Genomic DNA, 22,158 nt, shown 5'->3' with positions numbered 1-22,158 from the left:
CGGACTAGCTGTGCTATTATGAGTAGTTGGTCAGTCGTGGGCTCGTCAGTATTCAACCTCAGGTGGTTGATGTCTGGTGTACAGGCGGCATGCGTGAGAACAACGAGGGCATGGATCTACGTGGAAGCGAATTGAGCGGCAGCGAAGGCCGTGGTTCGAATTGACGTATGTACAGCGATCGTGACAGGTTTCTTGAAGCTTTGAGCTGACCAGTTATTCTCCACTGTGAGCATTGCAATGGGGGTTCCAAGCCACAGGCTGGGCCGTGTAGCCGTTGGGGAGGGGCTGCGTTCAGGTAACCTGGTTAGCTATGACGTATGCACCAGGGGACCATCGACGCAGGAGCGGAGCCTTGGCCGCTTGCCCCACTCATGTTACGTTTGCGACGTTTGTGCCGAATGCACGCGTATTGACCGTGCAGACGTGATACTAACAGACGACCATGGTGAATGTATCTGGGACAGTTCTTGCAAGCTTCTGACAAGAATGCCATGATCGCTAGCGGCTCGCTACCATATCGATAACGCGAAGCCTCGGCTCTCGCTAGTGTGGGGAAGGACCTCGGAGTACTTTTCGAGGAGTAATCGCTCTTCAGCAATGCTGGAGGTCACTATGTGATGTTGCACTCTCGTTGAATTGTAGTAAAACCAAGCCTGCAAGACCGCGAAGATGCCATCGTGGAAAGAAGCCACAGCCGTGCGCAAGCTTAGCTCGAACACCTATGAGTGTACGCTGCAGGGCGACTGGTGCATTGGAACTGGTAAGCTACATACCATCATCGATCACAATGGAATATACTCATTTTGGACAGTTCCCAATGGTGGCTACGTAACCGGCTGCGTCCTCGAGGTTGTGTCTGCCCACTTCGCAACCACCCTCGCGAAGCAGAACCAGCCGCACACCATCGCCCTTCACATCGAGTTCCTCCGCCGCACCGAGGTCGGGCCCGCAACCTTCCATGTCGAAGATGTCAAGCTCGGCAGACAAGCTTCGGTCGTACACGTCCGCATGTCCCAAGAGGGCCGCGAGGAGGTCATCGCCTACGCGACGAATTCCAACATCGATACCGAGCAGGGTGTAAGCTTCGACACAGAGTACAAGCTGCAGCCACCGGCAGCGTCAGTGGTTTTGAGCGACTTAGCAAAGGACGGAGATAAGAACTGGTATCTGGAGGAGAATATGCCCTTCCCGAAGTTCAGGAAAGCGTCGCGGCAGGTCAAGTTCCACTTTCCGCGCAACGGGCAGGTCAAGCCCAACATAGCAGACGAGTGGCTTTGCTTTCGCGATGGCTCCAACTTCACAAACTCGTCAATTGGCTTCGTCGCCGACATGTTTCCCCAGATCGTGGAGGCCTACCGGGATCAGAGCCAGGGCCCGTTCTGGTACCCGACGCTGCTTTTAAACCTGGACGTCAAGAAGAGCCTGCCGACAGAGGGGGTAAAGTGGTTGGCCATACGGGTGCAGACGAAGAAGGTGAAGAATGGGCGGATGGATCTGGAGGTGCATGTACATGATGAGCAGGGTGACTTGATTGCATTGAGCCACCACGTTACGTTTGTTCTTGATGCAGCGAGGAATACGGCAGCAAGAAGGAAGCCCGACGCTAAAATATAGGATTGTACCACTTTGAAGAGAGGAACGATACCCTTTGAATGGATTGGGTGAACTATCCAACCTATCTTTGGGCCTGTTGCTCGTGCAACTATGGGTGCTTTCGAACCCTTCGACATGAGTGAACAGCTCGGGCGCTTGTGAAAACATCTGACTATCAAAGTAAACGGAATTTGGTGAAAGAAATTTGTGTGTGTAGCTCAGCTTGAGAGACACAGACTGTAGTCCTGACCTTCAGAACTTTGACCACTTTATTGCTCCTACTAAAGTAAGACAGTGTACCCAAACCTCTGCCCAGGTATTATAATGTTGTTTGTTTGGTATGGCATGGGAAATGACTGGGGTCGTGGTGCACAGTACTTGGTCAAACGTTTGAACACTGCATTGCTCCCCTGGAGTAACACAGTGTACTCAAACCTCTGTCTAGGTACTGCAGCCAAGTCGTGACTAGTCTATTGTTGGAAGTGGCGTTATATCACGTAGACAGATACCCCGGTCTGGTAGTTCACGATTAGATACGATTGACTCTGCCTGCGGATGAACGATCTTCACTCCCTTACAATCACATATGTCTAAGCCTATCGCATATCACTGCTCAGGATCCAATGCTCTCACACTCTGCGTGTCTCCTGGGTCTCTCATTGTCTTCTCCAACGCCCCCGGTGACAACTTGCCCATGAGCTCATACACCTTCCGCTCATAAACCTTCACCAACTCCACAAACTCTCCCTCAGTCTTTTTCAAAGATTCAGACAAGTCTTCATATCCTTCGTCAACCAGGTCTCGCAGCGCAAATTCCATCATGAACACTTGGTTAGAATGCTCTTCCATCGCGGTTATGATCTTGCGTAGAACCTTCGCCTTGGCTGTTGAATCACTCCGCGTTTCTTTGGCTGGCAAAGTTAATCTGTTCAGTAGTCCAAGAAGGTGCGTGTTGAAGCCAGCAATCTGAGTGTTCAGTCGCGCAGTACGCGACTTCAAGGCGACGAGCATGTTAGCCGCGGCTTGGTGACCAGCGGAAGATTTTGGCGACACGATGAACTCAAGCTGCGGACTGGGACGGCGTCTGCTAGGAGTGACGACCAGGACGTCTGGAGTTCTTATGGGTCGATTTGGAGTCATAGGCTCCTGTGGCGAAGGTGAGTTTGTGGGTGTGCGTGGGACATAGTCGATCGGTGGGCTTTGATGGCGCGGCGGAATTATTTCGTGCAAGGTATCCGGCACAAGTGTGACGGTGTTCTTCCTCGGCAGTTGTGGATGATGGTCGTTTCCGTAAGCGGAGTCAACAAAGTTATCCTGCATCGAGCCGGAGTTGTCCTCTTTCGGATCTATCCATCCAAATTTGACAGCGAGGTCGTACTTCATCCCTTCGTCGACTTCAACCACTCGAATTGGGAAGCTATGACTTTCTGATTCGCTAGCAGCTTCTGAATTCTCCAGAACTGCACCCTCTTTTTGCATCTTCGCAGTCTCCTCCACGGTCTCCATGGGCTTCGCTCGAGGGTCTGACGGAGATCGCTTCTTCCTTTCTCGACGCCTTTGCTGCTTTTTCAGTTTCTTGAGCTGTTTCTTCTTTTCGTTCCGCAATCGCTGCTGTTCTGAATTCCAGGATTCTGAGCTTTTGAATCGCTCTTTCTCTGGGGTTGATAGCTTCCGTTTCCCTTTCTTCTGGGAGTCTGTGGCGCCTAGTGGTGAACCAGTCTGTTCTAATTTGTGTGATAGTTTCTGCTTGGGTGCTGCATTGGAGCTCGTGGGCGAGCAGCCGAGGATCTGTTCCTCGGGTTGTCGTTTCTGGCCTCGTTGCTGTGCACGCTTCCCCCCGAACAGCGACGCGCGCGCGACGTGTTTGTATCCGCCCAAGGCCATTGCGTTACGAATAGTGTATATTTTCTGATGCAAGTGGTATTTGCGATGCGAAGTTGCGATGGAGAGCTTTTTGTTTGGCTCTAGGCAGGTATACAAACAGCAGCGCTGGTGAAGGAGAGAGTCCAAGGGCACGATCTAGGAAGGAACGAATAAGATCGAGCGCGCCTCTGCATCTCAGTGTATCTTTCAACTGGTGACTCAAATGCACGCAAAAGACTCGGAAAAATGCTGTGTGACCATTGTAACGTACTAAAACGAAATGTTGCATAAATTCGAGAATTGAACCGAGCGTACCTCAAAATCAAATGCTATCATTGTATACTCCCCTCCCGCACTCCGCTTTCATTTTCTTTGCCTATAGAAGTCTACTCATAGAATACCAAGCACCGGACCTCAATACTCTGGCGACCAGGCGCATCAGCCGGCGTGTTGGGATCCACAAAGGCGGTATGTGCGACCCGCAGAGCGGTGTTCGGATTTCCGCCCGGCTCACCATCTCCTCGAGAGTCATAGCACTTCAAAAGCATGACTTCTTCTGGAGTCATGTCTTTCATGTAGTAGAACTTGTGCTTGTCGTTCGGGGCAACCGAGAGCGTCTCGCCGAATACCTCGTAGCCCTCTGTTGACGTTGTGGACTCAGGGTTAGGCAGAACCTCCTTCCCGCGAGCATCGTATTCAGAATTGATGGAAGTTTTTGGGTAGAGTAAGTCTACCGGAACGAAATCCTTAGGCTCGGTGCTGCGGTAGTCGACTACTGCGAGAGGCATGTCCGATGCTGGGTTCTCGATTGGCCGCCAAACATTGATGATTTGATAGCGACCCTTCAATAACTCTTCGGCTTCGTCTTTCGGCAAGTGGCGACGAACACGTGCAGCGGCAGCGGCAGGCGTTTGGTCTACATGGACTTGCTGAACAGGTTGGCGAGGTGCATCTTTCCTACGACGACGGATCGTGTGGTCGAACATGACAACCTTCTTGATTCCGGGCAGCTTTGAGCGGAGCATAGCTTCCACTTCGGGGTAGTATTCGTTTCTGACTGTGGTGTCATCTTCAAAGAGCTTTTCCTTGGCAGCCGACTTGTAGACGGCAAATCCAGCGTTATCGGTGTTAAATTTGTGTTCCTGGCCACGCAGGCTGATGACATCGCGCTGGTGAGGATTCTGCTTGTAGGACCACCCTGGGCCGTCGACTTTGGCCCACGGCTTCCCTGTGAAGGAAGTCGGGTCAATGTGGATGAACTCGGCGGTCGTCATTGCTCTGGCGTTTGTGTGCAATCTTGCTGATGAAATTGGACGGAAGAGACGCTGGAGTTTTAAGGACATGGGCTTGTATTTAGAAGAACTTGGTGTCGGACTCCGACTTAAGCGTACTTATATACGGCGTTGTTCCGCACATACTCGTAGGTCGGGCCGGATGTGTAAGGTCATGATTAGAAATGACCGTGACGCCACCTGTGCGCGCAAATTGGCCAATCAGGCCCGACCGAGGTCACAACGAAACACTTTCCGCGGCCTGCTTCTGTAATTTCTTGGAAGCAGGACATCGCATTCCATTGTAAGCAGTTTACCTGGAAATACTCATCATAGAATGACGATTGCCAGTTGTCTTTCGTTCGTTCTGCTGCACATTTCTGGTTTGTCAGATATCAACGATACGTCGCCAGAGCTACACACGACCATGTATTTTTTGCAGCCTTGTCGAATGAAACAGACATCTCATCTCAAATCATATGCAAGCGTAGAATTCTTCAAAATTGTCACCGCTCGTGTGGCATTTAACGCTGCTTCTCGACAGTTCGGAGATGGCTTACCTCCGATTGGCTGGTGGTCAAACATCATTTGCATCATCGCCCCCGCCGCCCTTTCCATAGTTCTGTGACTCCAACACCGCGCAGGATGCCACGCCATGTCACCAGCAATAGCGACAATGAAGAGCCACTCGATGACAAGACAGCCGCTTTGCAGCTTCACTCTAAGCGTACCGAGCGCCAGAAGAAGCAGCAGGCGAAGCGCAACCGCAAGCGCGACGCTATCATAAGTCTCACAAAACTCCCCACCGAGCTGCTCATCGAAACCCTCATATATCTTCGGCCAGGCGATGTCCTGAGCTTCAGTAGTGCCTGCCGCCGCTTTCGCTCCCTCGTCGACGCCAATGCGAACGTCATCGGCAACGCGATCATCCAGCAGCGCTACCCGCTCCTTGCGCAATGCCTCGTTCTACCAAAACTCCTCGCAGACATCGAGCCTTCAGCACGCCCCTTGCTCCTCAGTGAGAGGCGACAAGAATTTCTCGGAATACAGCGCAGACCCTATCAGCATTTACAACCGCCGGACAAACACTTCATATGCACTTGTCTTTCCTGCATCCTGGCTTGGAACAATCTCTGTGTGGTGCTCGACTTTGCGCATTGGCAGACACACCTTGATACTGGCGAACCGCTGCCCATTATAAAAAGGGGCACAGCACCAGAGTGGAATATAACTCTAGTGCGTCGGAATGCCGACTTCGTGCAGTCCGCCTTGCAGAGTCCTCTTTGGCATGCACGAATACTAGAGATACACCTCGGCAGCACCATTAGGGCAATCAGAAGGCAGGGGAAGAACAAAGGCAATCAACGGAAGCACGTAGACATGACGGAAGACGATGCAGCTCGAGGTACTGATACTTTCTTATCCAAACCTGGGCCACTCAGCTTGGAGTTTCCCTACCTCCGAGATGAATACCACATGCTGGAGGCATATCTGCCAAACAGATATTGGAAGAAGTCCGAGGAAAGATGGATCTATGGCACCGCCGTTCACCATGATCGCGATCTCGCCTATGTGATTCGATGTGAAAACAGCATAGGGATCAAGTGTTGAGGACTATCCGTAGCAGCACTTTTAATTGGTAAATGTGGTGCCCCTTTGGACACAACTCATGGTAACGCCTCGTATCACTATGTTTGCTCATTTTTTTCGATCACTGGCAGTCGTGGTCTTATCAATCAACCGTCATTGTCGATGGCCCTCTCTATGTAGAACAAGATTTCTCCGCACTCTATTTCGAGCGCGCTCCTTCGCTTTATAACGTTCGGTTGACCCCCACACATAGCCGACGCTAGCCACTCACATTGGATGCGTTTACCCATGTAGCGTTCGCTTAGAACTCCGCATCGCTTTTCTTTCCGATGAACGGCGCAAAAGTCAATAGGCCGCTGTTGAATTCCTTTCGGCGACCCCCTCATATGCGGCATAATCGGCATATCGCTTTGATCCGGTGGTGCACTAGATGATCAGCATTCAAAGATAGGGCGCGGCCCACATCTTGCATGACTCAACATTTCCCACAAAAGTTCGACCTTCAGCATCATCCAGGATCCAGTCGTTTACAGCACTGTTGAACGTTCTTTAATGTGTAAGCTGATACCAATTGGAGTTGCGCTTCGTCATTAGCAAGAGATGGATTCAAACGTAGAGAAAGCTGAGGGACCAGATCGGACACAAACACCAGACAATACATTCTTACCTATACAAGGCCAAGGTGCTCCCTTGACCAGGACGAAATCAGCAACATCCAATGCGCTGGCCAGAGTGTCGTCGCGCCTCACCACTCGCTCAATAACGAATCCTGGTCCCCCTCCAGATGGAGGTTTACGCGCCTGGGTTCAGGTCTTCTGCGCCTGGCTCGCCGTTACCAACACGTGGGGCTTCGTGAACTCCTTTGGCGCTTGTAAGTCGTGATGATGTCACCCTAAGATTGGGGGAGCATACAGGTGGCTGATTGCGCAACAGTTCAAACGTACTACGCGTCAATTTTGCCGGAGCCTAATTCGACGATTTCCTGGATTGGATCAACGCAAGCCTGTCTTCTATTCGTTGTCGGAATTTTCAGCGGACGCGCTTTTGACGCTGGGTGGTTTCGTCCCACGGTGCTACTTGGCATTTTCGTCCAAATCCTAGGTATATTCGCCATGAGCGCAGCGAAGAACTACTGGCAATTACTGTTGACACAGGGGATCTGCACTGGAATAGGAGGAGGAATATTCTTTATGCCTGTCATGAGCCTAGTGGCTACGTATTTTGCCAAACGTCGTGGCCTAGCCGTAGGACTCGTGACTGTAGGCAACTCGGTAGGCGGTATGATTTATCCGACTGTCGTCCGGCAGCTACTACCTCAAGTCGGGTTTGGCTGGACTGTAAGAGTCCTTGGATTCATCAACGTAGTCTGTTTGACAGTTGTGATCGCCTTCACCAAGCCACGCCTTCCCCCGCGAAAGAGCGGACCGTTGTGGGATAAAGACTCTCTGAAGGACATACCGTACATTCTGTTCGTCCTGGGCATCTGCTGCTTGATGCCCGCGATATACTTTGTGTTTTACTACGTAAGTTCCAACGTTGAGTTGCCCCGTAGATATTAGAAATTGGCTGATACGCTTACAGGTTGCCTCTTTTGCCCGTGACGAGCTTGGCATGCCCTACACGCAATCCCTAAACCTCGTCATCATCCTCAACGGCGTCGGCCTCCCCTTCCGTATACTCCCCGGCTTCGTTGGCGACCGCTACCTCGGGCCTCTCAACACCTTCTCCCTCTGCACGTTCTTCGCATCGGTGATCCTTTTCTGCTGGCTCGGTGTCACTTCCATCCCAACGTATTACACTTTCATCTCATTCTACGGCATTTTTGCGGCGGCATTCCAATCTCTTTTCACAACAGCGATTATGGCACTTTCGCATGACATTACGAAGACGGGGACGAGGCTGGGCATGGCGATGACGGTGATTGGATTCAGTGCGTTGGTGGGAGGACCGTTGAGTGGGGCGATACTTAAGGCGAGTGATTATACGACGACGATTTGCTGGGCTGGAGCGAGTAGCTTCATGGGTTGGGGGCTGTGCACGGCGGCAAGGATATGCAAACATGGTTGGGTGGTGAGAAAGAAGTGTTGAAGACGGGGTTGTTCGAAGAGAGGATACCCATCATCTTCATGATCCACAGCAACGCTTACGATACACACATGTTAGATTTATAACCAGGAAGAGGTGAGCGAAGGCATAGTTCTATAATAACGAGGTATAAGACTCATCGTGGCACTCAACCAGAAAGAGCCCTACGGCCCTGCTGATGGTGGTTGCCCAGCTCAATATTCTCTACTGACTTGGCTGATGCCGAAGACGACTTCCGCAGGACCGGACTCAAGTCCTCGTCACTTGCGGTATGTCTAATTGTTGGGAACGTCACTGGACGTGGCTGGAGAACAAATGGTGGCATTAATGCAGAAAGCCTGTGCCTGACGCCTTGGAAAGCTTGAACATTTCTGTATGTATACGCCAGCGAAGGCATGCATGCACACATGGCGCCGATCATTAGCTCGCATGTTCTGCAGCCAGCATTAGCAGTGATTGGATTGCTCACTGTGCAACTTGACTCACATGGCGATGTTAGTCGCAAAAAGCAGGTATATGACATTTTCCGCGGTCCCCTTCCTCGTTCGGAAGTACAAAGCCACCGCTGAGCAGATGCATGCCCTGTTCCAAGTCAGTACATTGAGAGCTGGCGTTGGTAGGACATGTTTGAGAACGTACAGTAGACCAGACAGGAAGATCAGCATGGCCCCGAATTTCTTCCTCCTGGCCACATTCAGGTTCGCGACGGCAATGATCGGCAACAAGAGGATGGTGATGTCTGAAGCCAGACCAAAGGCGGAAATAGGAATGGCCACCATCCCGTACACGACTATGTTACGCATGATGGAGAGATACAGGGTTGCCACTGTAAAGGCTGTGTAGGCCGCGACGCTCACACAAAGCCCCACAGTGGCACTGATCCTCATCCATCGGAGCTGATAGAAGAGCTGGAGATAGAGGATGAAGAAAGTCGCCTTTAGAAATCCGTATGTGACTGGTAGCACGGTGAGCAAAACGAAGGCTGGTGTGACGAAAGCGTCGTCCTCAAGCGCTTCGAGAATGTTCTCGCCGGGAGGACCTTTGTCGAGGTTTCCGCGGGCGGAGATCCAGAGCGTGGTTGAGTATAGTATGAGCGTGCCAATCACGGCCATGAATAGAGCGCCTGTCGTTGTTTGGTCAGATCATCCCATGAATAAATCTCGAATTCATGCTACATACCATCGTCCCAGTGGCATTGCCTCACTAAGCAAACCTTTACATAGGCGCGATTCGCCAGCAAAGTCATCATGAAAACCAGTAGAACCGAGGTGACAATCTCCTGCTGGGTCCTGACACGGTTTATTTTGGCCCAAGACGGCGATACATCTTGGTCTTGAGCAAAGGAACTCATGGAGAATCAGGTCGGGTCAATCAGCGGAATTCGGTACACTATGGTGTTCGAGCCAGGTGCGGAAAAAGTACATTGAAAGAAGTAAATGCGAGGACCGGACACGAATGGGACCTCCCAAACAGTAGACACGAGGATATTGTACAGAGGTTTTACTAGGTAGTGAAGTAGTCAACACGAGAGTGATGCGCACCACGAGGTGGAGGATGATCCTTGATCTCATATAACGCGATTGAGCAAGGGATCGGCATCTCCGTGCGCACCGTGTGGAGGCGGGGGAATGTCGTGTATCATCAACCCAAAGAATGCAGCTTGAAACCGCTTGCCTTTCCGCTTTGAAGTGTTTGTGTTACGCCACATACTGGCCTAGTTATGGAGCTCGACCTCCTCTATCGCGATCGGGGTCGATTTCCCAGCAACAGCCAATGCCCTAAGCTCTCCTGATGCCTCCTAGAACATTATTTTTGACTATTGGCCGAGTACAAGCACACAAATGAAACGACTCATTCTTTGGTCTAAACGCCAGTCGCGACCTACGAAATCGCAGCTGTGGCACTAGGCATTCATAACATGGGTTGGAGTATCCCATTGCCCGAAGCTCTCATTGTGTATCAGTATGCCTTAGCTTATTCTCCCTCCACGCCCGTATCACGACAGACAAATCTATTTGTGTAACCAGCCAAGATTGCTGATCCAAGTATGAGGAAAGACGTCTGCTAAAGAAGCACATGTTCTTAGGACGAGTGCATAATTTTACAACATTGAATGTGATTCACATCTTGTATAATACCTCTGAATGATGCTACCACAACTACTCACCAATCCTCAGCACAAACCTCTCCTTTCCTCCCCCTTTCTGTCCAACAAACGTCTTCAGGACCGTCTCTTCATATGGCCTCGTCACTTTTCCCTCCACCAACTCATCTAAAAACGCTTCGAAGTTCACTGGCTTCAGATCTGGGTACAGCTCCTTCGCATCCAAGTACCCCAAATATTTAGCATTCTCCAGCGTCCCATCAGCCCGAATCCACTTCGAACGATCGTATTGCCCAGAGTTCATCTTTAACCACGCAAGCATGTTCCCAGGTTCTTCCTTAATCATGCGCTCTGCGGTAGTGATTGAGGCCTCGAGTCTTTCCGCAGAGACAGTTGAGACAGATGGAGTCTCGCCGGTCTTGGCTTCGATGAGTGAAATGATCTCGTTTTGGCTGATCTCGTCGCTCCACGCGACGACACTACGATTTAGCGTGCGGGGGTCCCGGATGATCCGCGCGACGAAGCGGCCAATGTCGCGTTTGTCACTAAGGAGGGTTCTAGTATTGCCTAATGCACGAAGATGGAGTTAGTTAGATCCAATCAGCCTGTGTGTTGCCTACGCTAATACAAGCCAAGGTACCAAACTATTAAAGAGCGTCGTATGTTCGTAGAGCTGAGAAACACGTACCATCGCCAATGACCTCGGGCCTATCGAAGGTGAGAGCATAGTCGAAACGGCCGGATGGGACGCGGAATAAAGAGATTTGGTGCCAGTAGCCGATCTCGATAAAAGTGTAAGGGAGGTGCGCATGCCCTTTTGACAGTCAGTATCATCGTTTTCCTTCTTGAATCAATCCCAGGATCAAGCTGTTTTGAGGTCGAATGCTCCTGGTCACATTTACCCGCCCACTCACACACGATCCTAGATTCTAAAGTTGGAGTCTCTAGCCAACTCAATCCGACATTGACCAAGATGATAGGGGACAACTCACAAACTCTCTGATGCACAACCTCCTTCTCGTCCCTCAACTTCATCAAGCCACCCGGCGGGATCACCACAGCGAAATCGCATGGCACAAACCTTTTCACACCAGCTTTCTTCGCCGCATCCACAAGCTTCACCTGCGCCAGAATTTGATGGGGATGAATCGCGCTAATCACCGTATCGAACCCCTCCAGCGCCTTCGCAAGCTCATTGACATCGCCGGAGAGGTTTCCGACAACGATGGGGAGGCCGCGGGCAGCGAGGGCCTTAACGGCTGGTTTCTCTGTCGAGGATGGCTGCACGAGGCACGATATTTCCTAGACGAAAGCGGAGCTGAATCAGCATCGCTGAGAAATGTATCGAAAACCGTGAGACCGGTCACTTACGAAATCCCCATCCTCAACCAAGCCAGTCAAGATATCGCCCCCAGTCTCGCCATGCGCGCCAAGGAGAAGTACTTTATGTTTTGCCATTACGATACAAGTTTACTTAGGTTACTCGATCCGTTCATTACACCTACACTACCGTTGTTGCTTTTAATATACCAGATCCATTGTGCAATTCTGACATGCCGATTTCTAATTCTGACATGTTCTCACCAATCGGAGGGTGAAATCGCTAGGTCCAGAGTTAGTGGCTCTTTGATTCGTTTTTGCACATTGTGGGCCAGTAATTAAAGTGAAAGGAGGAGCGGGGAGCGTAAGATATAGATGGGGACTGTAGGGTGCTGACGACAACTGTATGCACTGTACGTTAGCGGATTGGGTGCCTCAGGGTCTTAACATGACGATGAATGATAGGCTGCACTCTTGAGCTGGTCGAGCAAAGCATTGAAGTAATTCATTGTCGACTTCTCCAGTCGAGCTTTTTCGTGAGATATTCAGGTTGATCTGATCTCATAGTAGCCAGTACGACTATCCTATTCCACCCTCAATCAACCAAGCGTCGGATGACACCACCCACCGAACGCTCACGCAATGTTCACGCTCGCTATACCAAAAGCCTCCTTGTGTCCCAGAGCGCGCTCATCGCTCGTTATGCTTGCGGCTAACAGAATCGAAAAATGGGAATTCATTAAACAAACATGTACAGTTCGAAGTCGTACGTGAAGCGATGTCTGTCCCGCAGCATCACAATGCTAAAATTCTCGCCTCGCCGTGAATATTACGTCTGGGCTTGTTGTACACCAGGGCTTTGCTGCAGCTGCGCATTCTGAGGTGTTGCACTCCGGCTCGAAGGTCTGGCGGCATTCATACCCGGACTACCTGCCTGCGCTCTCTGCTGGCTCATCAATTGCTGCTGGCGAACAAGTTGCTGTTGATAGTGCTGGACTGCGTTCGGAGAAGGGCTGTTGGCACCCATATTGCCATTTTGAAGATACATGTTGTTGCCGATCTGAGGGGAGTGGGCCATGCCAGGGGAGCCTGCGGCTGCATTCATTGCCTGTGCGCGTTGTTTTGTTAGGAACCGGGCAAGATGATCAGACGCCATTTTTTGGACCTGTTCTTGGGACCAATCCGGATGCTGTACCTTTAAATTGTTTTGGATCTGCAGTAATTGCGGCATGTGCCCACTGGACAATGGACGAGCAGGAGTTTGCATGTTAGGCGTGGCCTGGTTGATGCGAGGGGATCCAGCGTTGTTCGACATGCCATTCATCCCGGGAGTCATGTTGCCGTTCATATTCTGGCCCACCATGGATGCCATCATGTTCGCGTTCGGCATGTTGTTTATTCCCATGTTTTGGGTTAGGTTACTAGCCATATTGATCTGTTGTTGTTGTAGCTGGAACTGGTGCTGTGCATTAGCATTGGGGAATTGACCTCGCTGCATGGCCGCCATTTGAGCCTGGTTTGGAGGACCCATCCGCTGAGAATTCGACATGTTGGCCTGCATCTGCGCCTGGGGGACACCGGTAGAGCCCATTGCCATCCCGCCGTTCATGTTTGCATTTGGAAAACCTTGTTGCATGGCCTGATTTTGTTGAACCCGAGCCGCCATGGCAGCATTTGCAGCTGGATTTGAGCCCTGTTGAGCAGCATTCGCCATCTGTGGAGTGAGATTAGGATTGGAACCAGGCGTTCCCATCCGTGGTTGTTGACCGGAACCGTTGGCGAGGCCTTGGGCTTGCATTTGTGCGGTACGTTGCGCCATTTGCTACGTGCTATTAGCCACACGGACATATGACAAACATCTATACGTACCCTTGCATGCATCTCTTGCTGCTGTTGCTCAAGAAGTTTCTGTTTGATTCTTTGCTCACGTTCCCACTTGAGGCGCGAGAACTCTTGAGGCGTGTGCACGTTGCTCTTAGGCTGCATGGGTTCTTGCGCTTTGCGTAGCGCGGCTGCTTTCTGCGACTCGGCTTGTTTATGGGCAATGGACTCGCGCTTCCGAGCCAACTTTCGCATTCCGTCGATGATGGCAAGGTGCCTATTTTCTCTCCTTCTTTCAACGCGGATGGGCTGATTTGTCCGCCTTCGAGGGGTCTGAGCGGGGATATTCTGACCGCTCTGTTGCTGCTGCTGGATAAGCTGCTGCTGAGCTTGGTGCTGAGCTGCAACAGTCCTTTGCGCTTGCTCGAGCCGGCTTTGGTAGGTACGGAAGTACTGCGTCTTAGACATCTCCGCTGGCAAACCTTCAAGCTGCACCCAGCGTTCAAAGCATTCCCAGGGTGTACGTCGACCAGAACCAGCTACGAGCATCGAAGGCAAAGCAAGTTGCTGCGCAACTAATGACCAGTTGAAAGTGTATTCCTTCACCAAAGCGCGCAACTTTTGATCCTCTTCCCACAGCCACTGTGAAGACTGTCGGTTTTCGAAGAAAGATACTGAAGGCATCGGGAACTCGGTAGGGGGCCTGAACTGGTGCGAGGCTTGGAGTCGATCGCGGATATGCCTGTTCTCGGGGTGGAACAAGGCTACGTCACTCATCTCTGGCGGTAGATCATTTCGGTGGAATAGTCTTCTTCCGGGAGTAGAAGGCATAGAATGTTCGGCCGAGGTTCCCGACCTGCTTGGTGGAGTAGACGGCTCGTCCTCGGAATCATATTCGTAACGGCTTCGCTTCCGTGGGGGACCCCTGACTTGTGACACAAGCTTACCGCAGACGAACTTAGAAACAGGGGCGAGAGGGGGGTCCACGAACGAGAGGGGTGTAACGTCGCTCGCTCCTTCAAGGATCGGCTCGTATAACGGAAGTTCATGCAGTAATGTATCGCTGGCGGGTGTTCGATCGATTTTCAAGACGACATCGTTGAATCCCAGAGAGAAGAGAGAGGCGGGCGGGTTTAGGTATAACGGAGACAATAGTTCGTCGTCGTCTACGTAAGACTCGCTCTCCGCATCCCCGTTTGAATGGACCAGATCCGGAGTGGGTGCATCATCCATGTCTAAGTCTGCCGCACTCGACTTCGGTATACGGGCTTTGATTCTTAATGAAGTTCGTTCCTCGGGCGTGCTATTCACATAGTCCGCACACCATCCGGCAAAAGTAGCTGCGAGAGATTGCTTCCATTTCCTCTCCTCTTTAAAGTCAGTCTGCATCCACTTCATCTCGGCAAGTAAATGATCTTGATGCGTAACAGGCCGCTCTGGCTCAGCGGACTTCTTCAGTTGCCGAAGTGACCATCGGTTCGCATTCTGCAACTGGTAAACCCTCTTGAGAATCTTGTAATCATGGGCCTCGCGGATGGTGGCAAGAACGCCAGCCGTGGATACCGTCTTTCGTGCAGAAGTGACCAAATCCATAAGAGGAGATGCTCGGGGTGGGTGATGAGCCTGGTAGTTGAAAAGTCCCTGCAAATAATCCCTGCTAGAATCCTGCGATGCGCCTTGAAGAGATGCGTAGTCCTCATTATACAATTGTAGCGCCTTTGTGGCCCTGTTCAGGTCAGGCTTCGCGAAGATGATGGTCGACACTTCTCTACGCTTATGCTCCTTCAATACCCGGGCAGGGCTCGTTGTCGGCAGTATGTTGCTTGATCGTGGTGTTAGGACGACCTTCGCCGGCGATTTCTCTGCACGCTCTTCAATGATCTGAGCTATGGACTTTTGCTGTTGAGTACCAGACGATAATAGTGTTGGGGTGCTTTCGGAGTCGGGGTTAATCGATGAGGCCGGTTGCTCTTTTGCAGGAACAGGCGCTTCGTCCATCTCAACATCATTGTCGGCAGGCGGGGTCGGATGCTCCGGACCTAACGAGGATCGTTGCCGATGCTCTTCAACTGCACTTTCTGACGTTTCCGGCTCTGCTGTTGACGGATCAGGAGCTGTCGTGGTAGGTGTCGGAAGCGAGTCGGCCGCCGGTTGTTCAGCAGCTGTTTCCACCTGTTCCATCTCGATCTCACGGACGACATCTTTGGCGTGGTCGCTTAGCGCTTCCGGTCCGGCAGGAGGCGCGTTATCCGATTCATTTAGTCGTGCCTTTCCATCTCGTGCAAGGCGTATAGCCTGCTCATCCTCAATCTGCCTCTCGACATCATCCTCCTCGGCATTGCTGTCCGCACGAGCATTTTCCCTGGCCTGGCGCATCTGTTCTTGTAACGCGCGCTCATGATCCTCTTTGGCTTGCTCCGCCACAGGATCCACGAGACCTGCATCAACAAGCGACTGCCGTCGCTCGCGGAAAGACTCAGTTTCCGGGCTTGTGTCGGGGGAGTGATGTTGAGGGTGAGGTGTCGCTTGCGAGTAAGGTCCAACAGTTGATGAAGGTGACGATGCCAGGTCGGTAGGTATATTCCCGTTCGGTAATGTTAGTCTCTCCTCCTCTTTGCGTTCCTTCTCTGCTATCTTCTCTAACTTCTGCTCCGTCTCTTGCAACCTCGTCTCTTGAACATCTTGTGGTGGTAGATGTACTACCTGGGGCGCTTTGGGTGCCTTTGGCCTTCGCCCGTTCACTGGTGCATTCTCAGACAATGCGGTGTCCTCGGACGACGGTGGTATCGCAGCTCGCGGGTCAACGGCCTGTCCATCAGAGTCGACCTTCTCTCCTCTCGAGATTTGAACAACGGGTGCTTCTGTTATCGAAGGCGCCTGCGGCTGTTCACTGGAGGTCTGGTCATGGTCCGTCGCATCCACTGGGGATGCGGAAACGGGAGTCTCGACGCCGGACGGGAGTGATGCAGACTTGGTGGTGAACTTGAGATCGGTTTGCGTCGATTCTTCATCAACTGGTGCGATCTGCGTCGCAACAGAAGGCGACGCAGATGCAGCGCGTAGCTGTTCTTCAAGGCTAGAACCGACAGCTGTGCTTGGTGACGACTTTGCAAAGGCTGGGCTGGCGGGCTTCTGCAACGGTGATGTAAGAGGGAGGGGATATGCAAGTGTAGAATCATTAAAGCGTCGTCGTCTGCGCAGTATGGTCAGCGGAATGCGCGTACATCAAATCCGCCGCTGCGATGACGATGTTTTGTTCGATGACATAATGCATGAATAAAAAAGGAAAGATAGCCATACTTAGTTATATCATTTTTATCCAGAAAGTCGGCCTCGTTCTCGTCTGGCTCATCGTTGTTGTGGCAGTACGGGACCTCTGGCGGGAGGCCCGTGTGGATGAGCGCTGTATAGCGGTATAGCTCGCGCAGCTTGCGCTTCAACGAACCGTCGCAATGCCTGCACGAAACGTCAGCATCTCCACCACCACGCAATAATAAATGAATGTAAGCGATTTTTCCGCCGATGCGCGGCTATGCGACACCAGAAAGTCGCGAATTAGCAGCAAAATTGCGAGTCACTTACGCGATCTCGTTCTTCTTCTCCCGGAAACGCGCATCACGAGGGCTGTCGAGGGACATATGAAGACCGACAATCGGTGGCCGACATCCGTTTTCCACGAGTGCCGCCAATGTGATGAATTTTCCGGTGTTGGGGTGGTGAGCGTTGATGGATATGTCGATGGCAGTACTTGGGCTGATGGGCGGACGGGCTCCCGCGCGATGATGAGGAAAGGAGGATGGGCCCGCGGGCGGCGGTTGGTCACGTGCCGGGACTGATAAGCTCCAACCCCCTGTCTAGCGGGGACTAGCGTCCTGCAGTCTCTCAAAATTTCGTGTTGCTGCTGAACGCGTCCAGCAACGTCAAGTCTACCCAAACAACTCCAAAATGGCCAAAAGAAAGAGAGAGATCGCTGATAGGACGAAGCCGGTGAAGGCAGTGAAGAGTGAGAAGGAAGCGACTGCCTCGACCCCGAAGAGCAAAGTACAGATCGAATCTCCAGCACGCAACAGCAAGGAAGCTGCAGTAAACGACAAGGCAGGCGCAAACCACAAGGCAACAGCAACTGCACCGGCGAATGCACCAGCAAAGGAAGTGGCCGACATCACCACTGTCCAGATCATCACCGGCTCATATGAAAGAGTCTTGCACGGTTTCTCCGCAGCCATACCCCAGGCCCTGATCACGGGACAAGATGACGGCGCAGAGCAAGACCTCCCAAAGATCGGATTCTCGGACACTTTCCTCTTCAACGCACACACATCCGCCATCCGCTGCTTGGCCCTGACACCTCCCACGGATGAATCTTCCAAAGTAATCCTGGCCACCGGCAGCACCGACGAGCGCATTAACCTGTACACGCTCTCCACTGCACCCCCAGCACTCTCAAAATCAAAACCACAACTTCCATCACTCAACGGCACTTCCATCTCCGAGAACTCCAAGAACAAGGAGCTCGGCGCCCTGCTGCACCACTCTTCCAGCATCACCGGCCTGTACTTCCCGTCCCGCAGCAAACTCCTAAGTTCCTCCGAGGACAGCACCATCACCATCACGCGGACGCGTGACTGGGCACCCCTCTCTACCATCAAGGCGCCCATCCCGAAAGCTCAAGGCCGTCCCTCAGGCGACACCGCGGCGCCGGGCGAGGTCCCCGCCGGCGTCAACGACTTCGCCGTGCACCCCAGCAACAAGCTGATGGTGAGCGTGGGCAAGGGGGAGAAGTGTATGCGCCTCTGGAACCTGATCACGGGGCACAAGGCTGGCGTGCTGCAGTTTAGCAGGGAGATCCTCGCGTCCGTGGGCGAAGGGAGGTTTGGCAGCGGAGAGGGACGGAAGGTCGTATGGGATGGCGAGGGCGAGGAACTGGCTGTCGCATTTGAGCGCGGCGTCGTTGTCTTCAGCCTCGATATGAAGCCAAAGGCTAAGATCCTGCCGGCGCCGCGCACGAAGATACATCAGATGCGGTACTTGCCGTCTGACTCGCACCCGGGCATCCTCTTGGTTTCCACGGAAGACGGCAGGATTATGTTCTACGACACGAATTCTACGAGTGAACCTGCAGAGAGCGAGGAGAGGGAAGACGATATCCCGCAGAGCAACCTCGTTGCTGCGATCGGTGGTCCTGCAGCAGGTTTCTCGGGCCGAGTAAAGGACTTCGACCTCCTCCGTATATCAGATACTTCCTTCCTGATTATCTCCGGAAGCAGCGACGGCACGGTCAGACTGTGGAGTCTCCGCACAGACGAACTCAAGGCGCCTGCGTCGTCTGAGCAAGGAGCGGGCTTCACCGCAGGGCAGGTCGGACGGTTGATAGGGACGTACACGACGGGCACGCGGATAACGTGCTTGAAGTCGTTCGTCATGACGGGGACGCCGGATGTGGAGGAAGAAGAGGAGGAAGAGATACCTGCCGCTGAAAACGAGTCGAGCAGTGAAGACAGCGAGTAGTTCTATACGTAATATACCACGAATGCCCATGCTCGGAACTCTGTAGTATAGTTTACATATCACCACTATGCTCAGGCGTGAGCCTTGGCTTTTCTATGATCTACCCCTATGCATGCACGCGTCCTATCTACAAGTGACAGGGCAACTCCTCTTAGACACTAAACAAACAGACAATCGATGCTATCGCTCAAGTACTCACGACAAAACTACACAACGAAGTTTGAAACAGTTCAAGGCGCCCTCTCATCACAGTATCCCGGAGCCTTCGCATCACCTCCATGCACCCAACTATTGATCGTGAGCGTGGTAGTATACACCATGCTAACGAGCCCAACAATGCCAACCAAGACATCGAGTATACGCGCGGTGGTGGTGCGAGCAACAGCGCGGTAATGCAGCATAGGCTGTTCGCAGTGTCAGTGAAATCGCCAAGGGAGCTAGGGCGGGGGAAGGGAACTCACCGGGTAGATGTAGACCAACGGAATGCAGGCAAAACTCCCGACAAGGGACACGAACTTGTCCAGGTCATTTGCGCCGACCCAAGCGACGGTCGCGCAGATGCCAACCATGAAGAAGCGGAAGAAGTTCTTCTTCCATTTGACGTAGGGGTTGTACTTGCCGGTTCTGCATGAGGTCAGTGCATGTCGAATATAGACGGGTACGCGTTTCGCGCGGGAACTTACCTGCTGAAGAGCTGCTGGCTCGTGATCTCGATGGCTGGGTACAGCTGCAATGGTGTTGATAGCAGGATTGCAAGAGAGTAGATGAACTGAACGCCATTCACGAACTTGTTGTCCTGCGGCATGTTCAAGATGATGACGGTCTTTGTCTTCGAGCCGAAAGCCGCATATGAGAGCGCACCCATGCTGATGAAGATCACAGTAATGACAATCATGACCATGCCGAGCACCTTGGGGAACTTTTTTGGGTTCTTCATGCCACTCTGCACCGGAATGACGAGTCCAATACCTTCAAATGTGAAGATGGCGGTTCCAATGAACAACGTCCAGTCACTCTTGTTGAAGTTGGCGATGTCTGAAATTCCGCCTTGGTCAACGATGGTGAAAATATCAAAATAGTAGAGGTATACAAGTCCGAGGACAATGAAAAGATCCGCAATAAGGGCGAGCTTCTGAATGTGGTTGATGTTGCGGTACAGAGAGAGGGGCAGGAAGATGACCATTTGTATGAGAATCATGAGTCCAATGCTTATATGCGTTTTGCAGTCTGATACAGCAAGCACGAAAGCTTGCATGTTCTCCGCAACGAAAACGGTGTAGGCTGATGAGAAACCAAGCTGAGAGATGACAAGCGAAAAGTTGATCAGGTTGCGCATCCATTTTCCGTAGAGGTGCAGCCCCATGTCACCGAAGGAGTGCTCCACGGCAAGGCGAGTGTTGACCAAGAGGACGAAGCAGAAGTAGGACAGGGCGGCAACGCTGAGGAGTACAACGTTGGAGAAGAGCATGCCTCCGTTCAAATAGGCTCGCGGGAGGAAAAGTACACCGGTACCGACGAAGCTCTTGAGTAGCAGCATAGCAGCACCTGTAGGGCTTCCCTTTCCTGCCACCTTGGTCTTACGTCTCCGCCTCTTGCCCGGTGTGAGCAGAGCGCTGTTTTCTCCGTATTCTCGTTCGTCCTCAGTGTGTTCGCCAGACGTCAGAGCATCGGAAGAAAAGTACTCGTCCGGACCAAGGACCTCGTCGTCCTCTTCCAATGATTCACCCGCAAAGTGTCCGTACAGTGTCAGGAACTCGAGGAAGTTGTTCGTGAATACCACAGGCTGAGGTTTCTGGGCGACGGTGCCGTAGCCGGAGGGACCGGGCGCTGGTGACTGGTCGGCAGCTCTACGAATGAAATTGCGTCGGAATCCGCCAGGTTGATGGATAGAGTTGATGTCCAACAGGGGCTCGTGAGCTCGAGCGCGGTCGGCGGAGAAGCTCTGGCTACGCTTCATCTTCTGCCGTTGCTCCTCTTCCTGCTGCGCTGACCACCGGTATATCTGCCGTGTGATATCACCACCCTGCAGCTGCAGACTGTCGAATTCTTCTTCATCGTCGGACGACCCTCGTCTCCCTCTGCTGACGTTGTCTGCGTCTGCCGCGAATCCTGCATGCGATCGGCTAGGAGAGCCGTATCTGGCCGACAGGTTGGAGATGGAGGGTTTCTGAGGGCCAGCCAAGTGACGGCGAATGATCTCGGGATCTTCGTAGGGCACCCCAGGCGATCGGCTCCGCGCGTCGTAGGAGCCATACTGGCTGAGGGTATCGCGCGGAGCAGTCTCTGCTGCGGGCGATAGCGGTCGTATCGGCGGCGTGCCAAAGCGCGGCGGGCTTCGTCCGAACGACTCTTTCAGCGCTGAAGACAGAGCTGACTCGCCGGGGCCGGGGAGCGATGACTGGACCCCTTCCCGCCCGGGCAGCGGCGTCTGGTTATTTGAGGGCTCTTCGGATGCGAGCTGAGCTGGTGTGGGGATCTGCTGTACTGGCACAGAGCCGACAGGAACCGAAGGCACTGGTGATCCAAGACGGGCTATAGATTGTCCGCGAGAAATGGAAGCAGACGGCGAGCTGTGTTCGGAGGCGCGCGACGAGGAAGGCACAGCCCGCGGCTCCGTCGGTTTGGGGCTATCGTTCGCCATGCTCGGCACGGAGGAGCGTTTGCTGCTCGCGTTTGCGAATCTTCTCTATCGCGTCGTGGGAGCTATGGATATCTTCGTGTAACAAGCGGATTCGCTCAAATTCAAGCGAGCTGCCAGGAGTAAGGGGGTGACTCTGCCGAAATGTGTTATGGGTTATTGGGAATATTTGGCCATGAGGAGACTGCGTAGAGGAGGAGAATAAGGCGGCTGGGTCCCAGCTGCGGTTGACTATCGGCGTGCTGGTGTGCCGCGGCTGACCTCATTCGCTGCACGAGTCGCGATGGAACCTTAAGCGTGGGGCTTCCGTGGGGTGGTCACATGCCGTGCCCTGCAGACCTCAAACCTCGCCAGACCGCGCCAAC

The 22,158-nt window shown here is 52.7% G+C and overlaps 10 protein-coding genes across 10 annotated transcripts; 4 read left to right on the top strand and 6 right to left on the bottom strand.

The window, feature by feature from the left end:
* Positions 1-503: 503 nt before the first annotated feature.
* On the top strand, positions 504-1,899 carry CC84DRAFT_1155429 (uncharacterized protein). The gene is made up of 2 exons (XM_018176934.1): positions 504-760; positions 812-1,899. Exons 1-2 carry the CDS (start codon positions 670-672, stop codon positions 1,612-1,614), a joined length of 894 nt encoding a protein of 297 aa, XP_018030892.1. The 5' UTR covers positions 504-669; the 3' UTR covers positions 1,615-1,899.
* A 300-nt stretch (positions 1,900-2,199) lies between these two features.
* Positions 2,200-3,477, bottom strand: CC84DRAFT_1222030 (uncharacterized protein; the record flags this gene model as incomplete). The annotated part of the gene is made up of 1 exon (XM_018183322.1): positions 2,200-3,477. One exon carries the CDS (start codon positions 3,475-3,477, stop codon positions 2,200-2,202), a length of 1,278 nt encoding a protein of 425 aa, XP_018030891.1.
* Positions 3,478-3,842: 365 nt separating this feature from the next.
* CC84DRAFT_1101932 (uncharacterized protein) lies at positions 3,843-4,730 on the bottom strand (the record flags this gene model as incomplete). Its single annotated transcript, XM_018174938.1, has 1 exon — positions 3,843-4,730. The coding sequence occupies one exon, from the start codon at positions 4,728-4,730 to the stop codon at positions 3,843-3,845; it is 888 nt and encodes a 295-aa protein (XP_018030890.1).
* A 164-nt stretch (positions 4,731-4,894) lies between these two features.
* Positions 4,895-6,604, top strand: CC84DRAFT_308005 (uncharacterized protein). Its single transcript, XM_018185814.1, has one exon. The coding sequence runs from the start codon at positions 5,373-5,375 to the stop codon at positions 6,336-6,338; it is 966 nt and encodes a 321-aa protein (XP_018030889.1). The 5' UTR covers positions 4,895-5,372; the 3' UTR covers positions 6,339-6,604.
* A 215-nt stretch (positions 6,605-6,819) lies between these two features.
* CC84DRAFT_307826 (MFS general substrate transporter) lies at positions 6,820-8,478 on the top strand. Its single transcript, XM_018185812.1, has 3 exons — positions 6,820-7,188; positions 7,251-7,840; positions 7,899-8,478. Exons 1-3 carry the CDS (start codon positions 6,918-6,920, stop codon positions 8,403-8,405), a joined length of 1,368 nt encoding a protein of 455 aa, XP_018030888.1. The 5' UTR covers positions 6,820-6,917; the 3' UTR covers positions 8,406-8,478.
* Positions 8,479-8,884: 406 nt separating this feature from the next.
* On the bottom strand, positions 8,885-10,110 carry CC84DRAFT_1263479 (uncharacterized protein; the record flags this gene model as incomplete). Its single annotated transcript, XM_018185244.1, has 3 exons — positions 9,582-10,110; positions 9,042-9,525; positions 8,885-8,984 (listed from the first exon to the last, which is right to left on the bottom strand). The coding sequence occupies exons 1-3, from the start codon at positions 9,751-9,753 to the stop codon at positions 8,885-8,887; spliced, it is 756 nt and encodes a 251-aa protein (XP_018030887.1). The 5' UTR covers positions 9,754-10,110.
* Positions 10,111-10,516: 406 nt separating this feature from the next.
* Positions 10,517-11,995, bottom strand: CC84DRAFT_1168617 (NAD(P)-binding protein). The gene is made up of 4 exons (XM_018179444.1): positions 11,878-11,995; positions 11,499-11,808; positions 11,195-11,320; positions 10,517-11,073 (listed from the first exon to the last, which is right to left on the bottom strand). The coding sequence occupies exons 1-4, from the start codon at positions 11,962-11,964 to the stop codon at positions 10,562-10,564; spliced, it is 1,035 nt and encodes a 344-aa protein (XP_018030886.1). The 5' UTR covers positions 11,965-11,995; the 3' UTR covers positions 10,517-10,561.
* A 329-nt stretch (positions 11,996-12,324) lies between these two features.
* CC84DRAFT_1168616 (uncharacterized protein) lies at positions 12,325-17,404 on the bottom strand. Its single transcript, XM_018179443.1, has 4 exons — positions 17,230-17,404; positions 16,948-17,103; positions 13,696-16,840; positions 12,325-13,648 (listed from the first exon to the last, which is right to left on the bottom strand). Exons 1-4 carry the CDS (start codon positions 17,283-17,285, stop codon positions 12,656-12,658), a joined length of 4,350 nt encoding a protein of 1,449 aa, XP_018030885.1. The 5' UTR covers positions 17,286-17,404; the 3' UTR covers positions 12,325-12,655.
* On the top strand, positions 17,325-19,234 carry CC84DRAFT_1168615 (WD40 repeat-like protein). Its single transcript, XM_018179442.1, has one exon. It carries the CDS (start codon positions 17,593-17,595, stop codon positions 19,153-19,155), a length of 1,563 nt encoding a protein of 520 aa, XP_018030884.1. The 5' UTR covers positions 17,325-17,592; the 3' UTR covers positions 19,156-19,234.
* A 151-nt stretch (positions 19,235-19,385) lies between these two features.
* On the bottom strand, positions 19,386-21,796 carry CC84DRAFT_1102334 (uncharacterized protein; the record flags this gene model as incomplete). The annotated part of the gene is made up of 3 exons (XM_018174958.1): positions 19,386-19,559; positions 19,617-19,779; positions 19,839-21,796. 3 exons carry the CDS (start codon positions 21,794-21,796, stop codon positions 19,386-19,388), a joined length of 2,295 nt encoding a protein of 764 aa, XP_018030883.1.
* Between the last annotated feature and the right edge of the window lie 362 nt (positions 21,797-22,158).

Source organism: Paraphaeosphaeria sporulosa (assembly GCF_001642045.1).
Source record: "Paraphaeosphaeria sporulosa strain AP3s5-JAC2a unplaced genomic scaffold CC84scaffold_12, whole genome shotgun sequence".
Lineage (NCBI taxonomy): Eukaryota > Fungi > Ascomycota > Dothideomycetes > Pleosporales > Didymosphaeriaceae > Paraphaeosphaeria > Paraphaeosphaeria sporulosa.
This window is presented reverse-complemented; position numbering and strand designations above follow the sequence as displayed.

Coding starts and splice junctions, on each gene's coding strand:
- CC84DRAFT_1155429 (XM_018176934.1), top strand. CDS start 670: ATGCCATCGTGGAAAGAAGCCACAGCCGTGCGCAAGCTTAGCTCGAAC. Junction 761..811: donor CGACTGGTGCATTGGAACTG/GTAAGCTACATA, acceptor CATTTTGGACAG/TTCCCAATGGTGGCTACGTA.
- CC84DRAFT_308005 (XM_018185814.1), top strand. CDS start 5,373: ATGCCACGCCATGTCACCAGCAATAGCGACAATGAAGAGCCACTCGAT.
- CC84DRAFT_307826 (XM_018185812.1), top strand. CDS start 6,918: ATGGATTCAAACGTAGAGAAAGCTGAGGGACCAGATCGGACACAAACA. Junction 7,189..7,250: donor CGTGAACTCCTTTGGCGCTT/GTAAGTCGTGAT, acceptor ATTGCGCAACAG/TTCAAACGTACTACGCGTCA. Junction 7,841..7,898: donor TATACTTTGTGTTTTACTAC/GTAAGTTCCAAC, acceptor ATACGCTTACAG/GTTGCCTCTTTTGCCCGTGA.
- CC84DRAFT_1168617 (XM_018179444.1), bottom strand. CDS start 11,964: ATGGCAAAACATAAAGTACTTCTCCTTGGCGCGCATGGCGAGACTGGG. Junction 11,809..11,877: donor TGGTTGAGGATGGGGATTTC/GTAAGTGACCGG, acceptor GCTTTCGTCTAG/GAAATATCGTGCCTCGTGCA. Junction 11,074..11,194: donor GCCCGAGGTCATTGGCGATG/GTACGTGTTTCT, acceptor TTCGTGCATTAG/GCAATACTAGAACCCTCCTT.
- CC84DRAFT_1168616 (XM_018179443.1), bottom strand. CDS start 17,285: ATGTCCCTCGACAGCCCTCGTGATGCGCGTTTCCGGGAGAAGAAGAAC. Junction 17,104..17,229: donor GAGAAGAAGAACGAGATCGC/GTAAGTGACTCG, acceptor CGTTTCGTGCAG/GCATTGCGACGGTTCGTTGA. Junction 13,649..13,695: donor AGCAAGAGATGCATGCAAGG/GTACGTATAGAT, acceptor AATAGCACGTAG/CAAATGGCGCAACGTACCGC.
- CC84DRAFT_1168615 (XM_018179442.1), top strand. CDS start 17,593: ATGGCCAAAAGAAAGAGAGAGATCGCTGATAGGACGAAGCCGGTGAAG.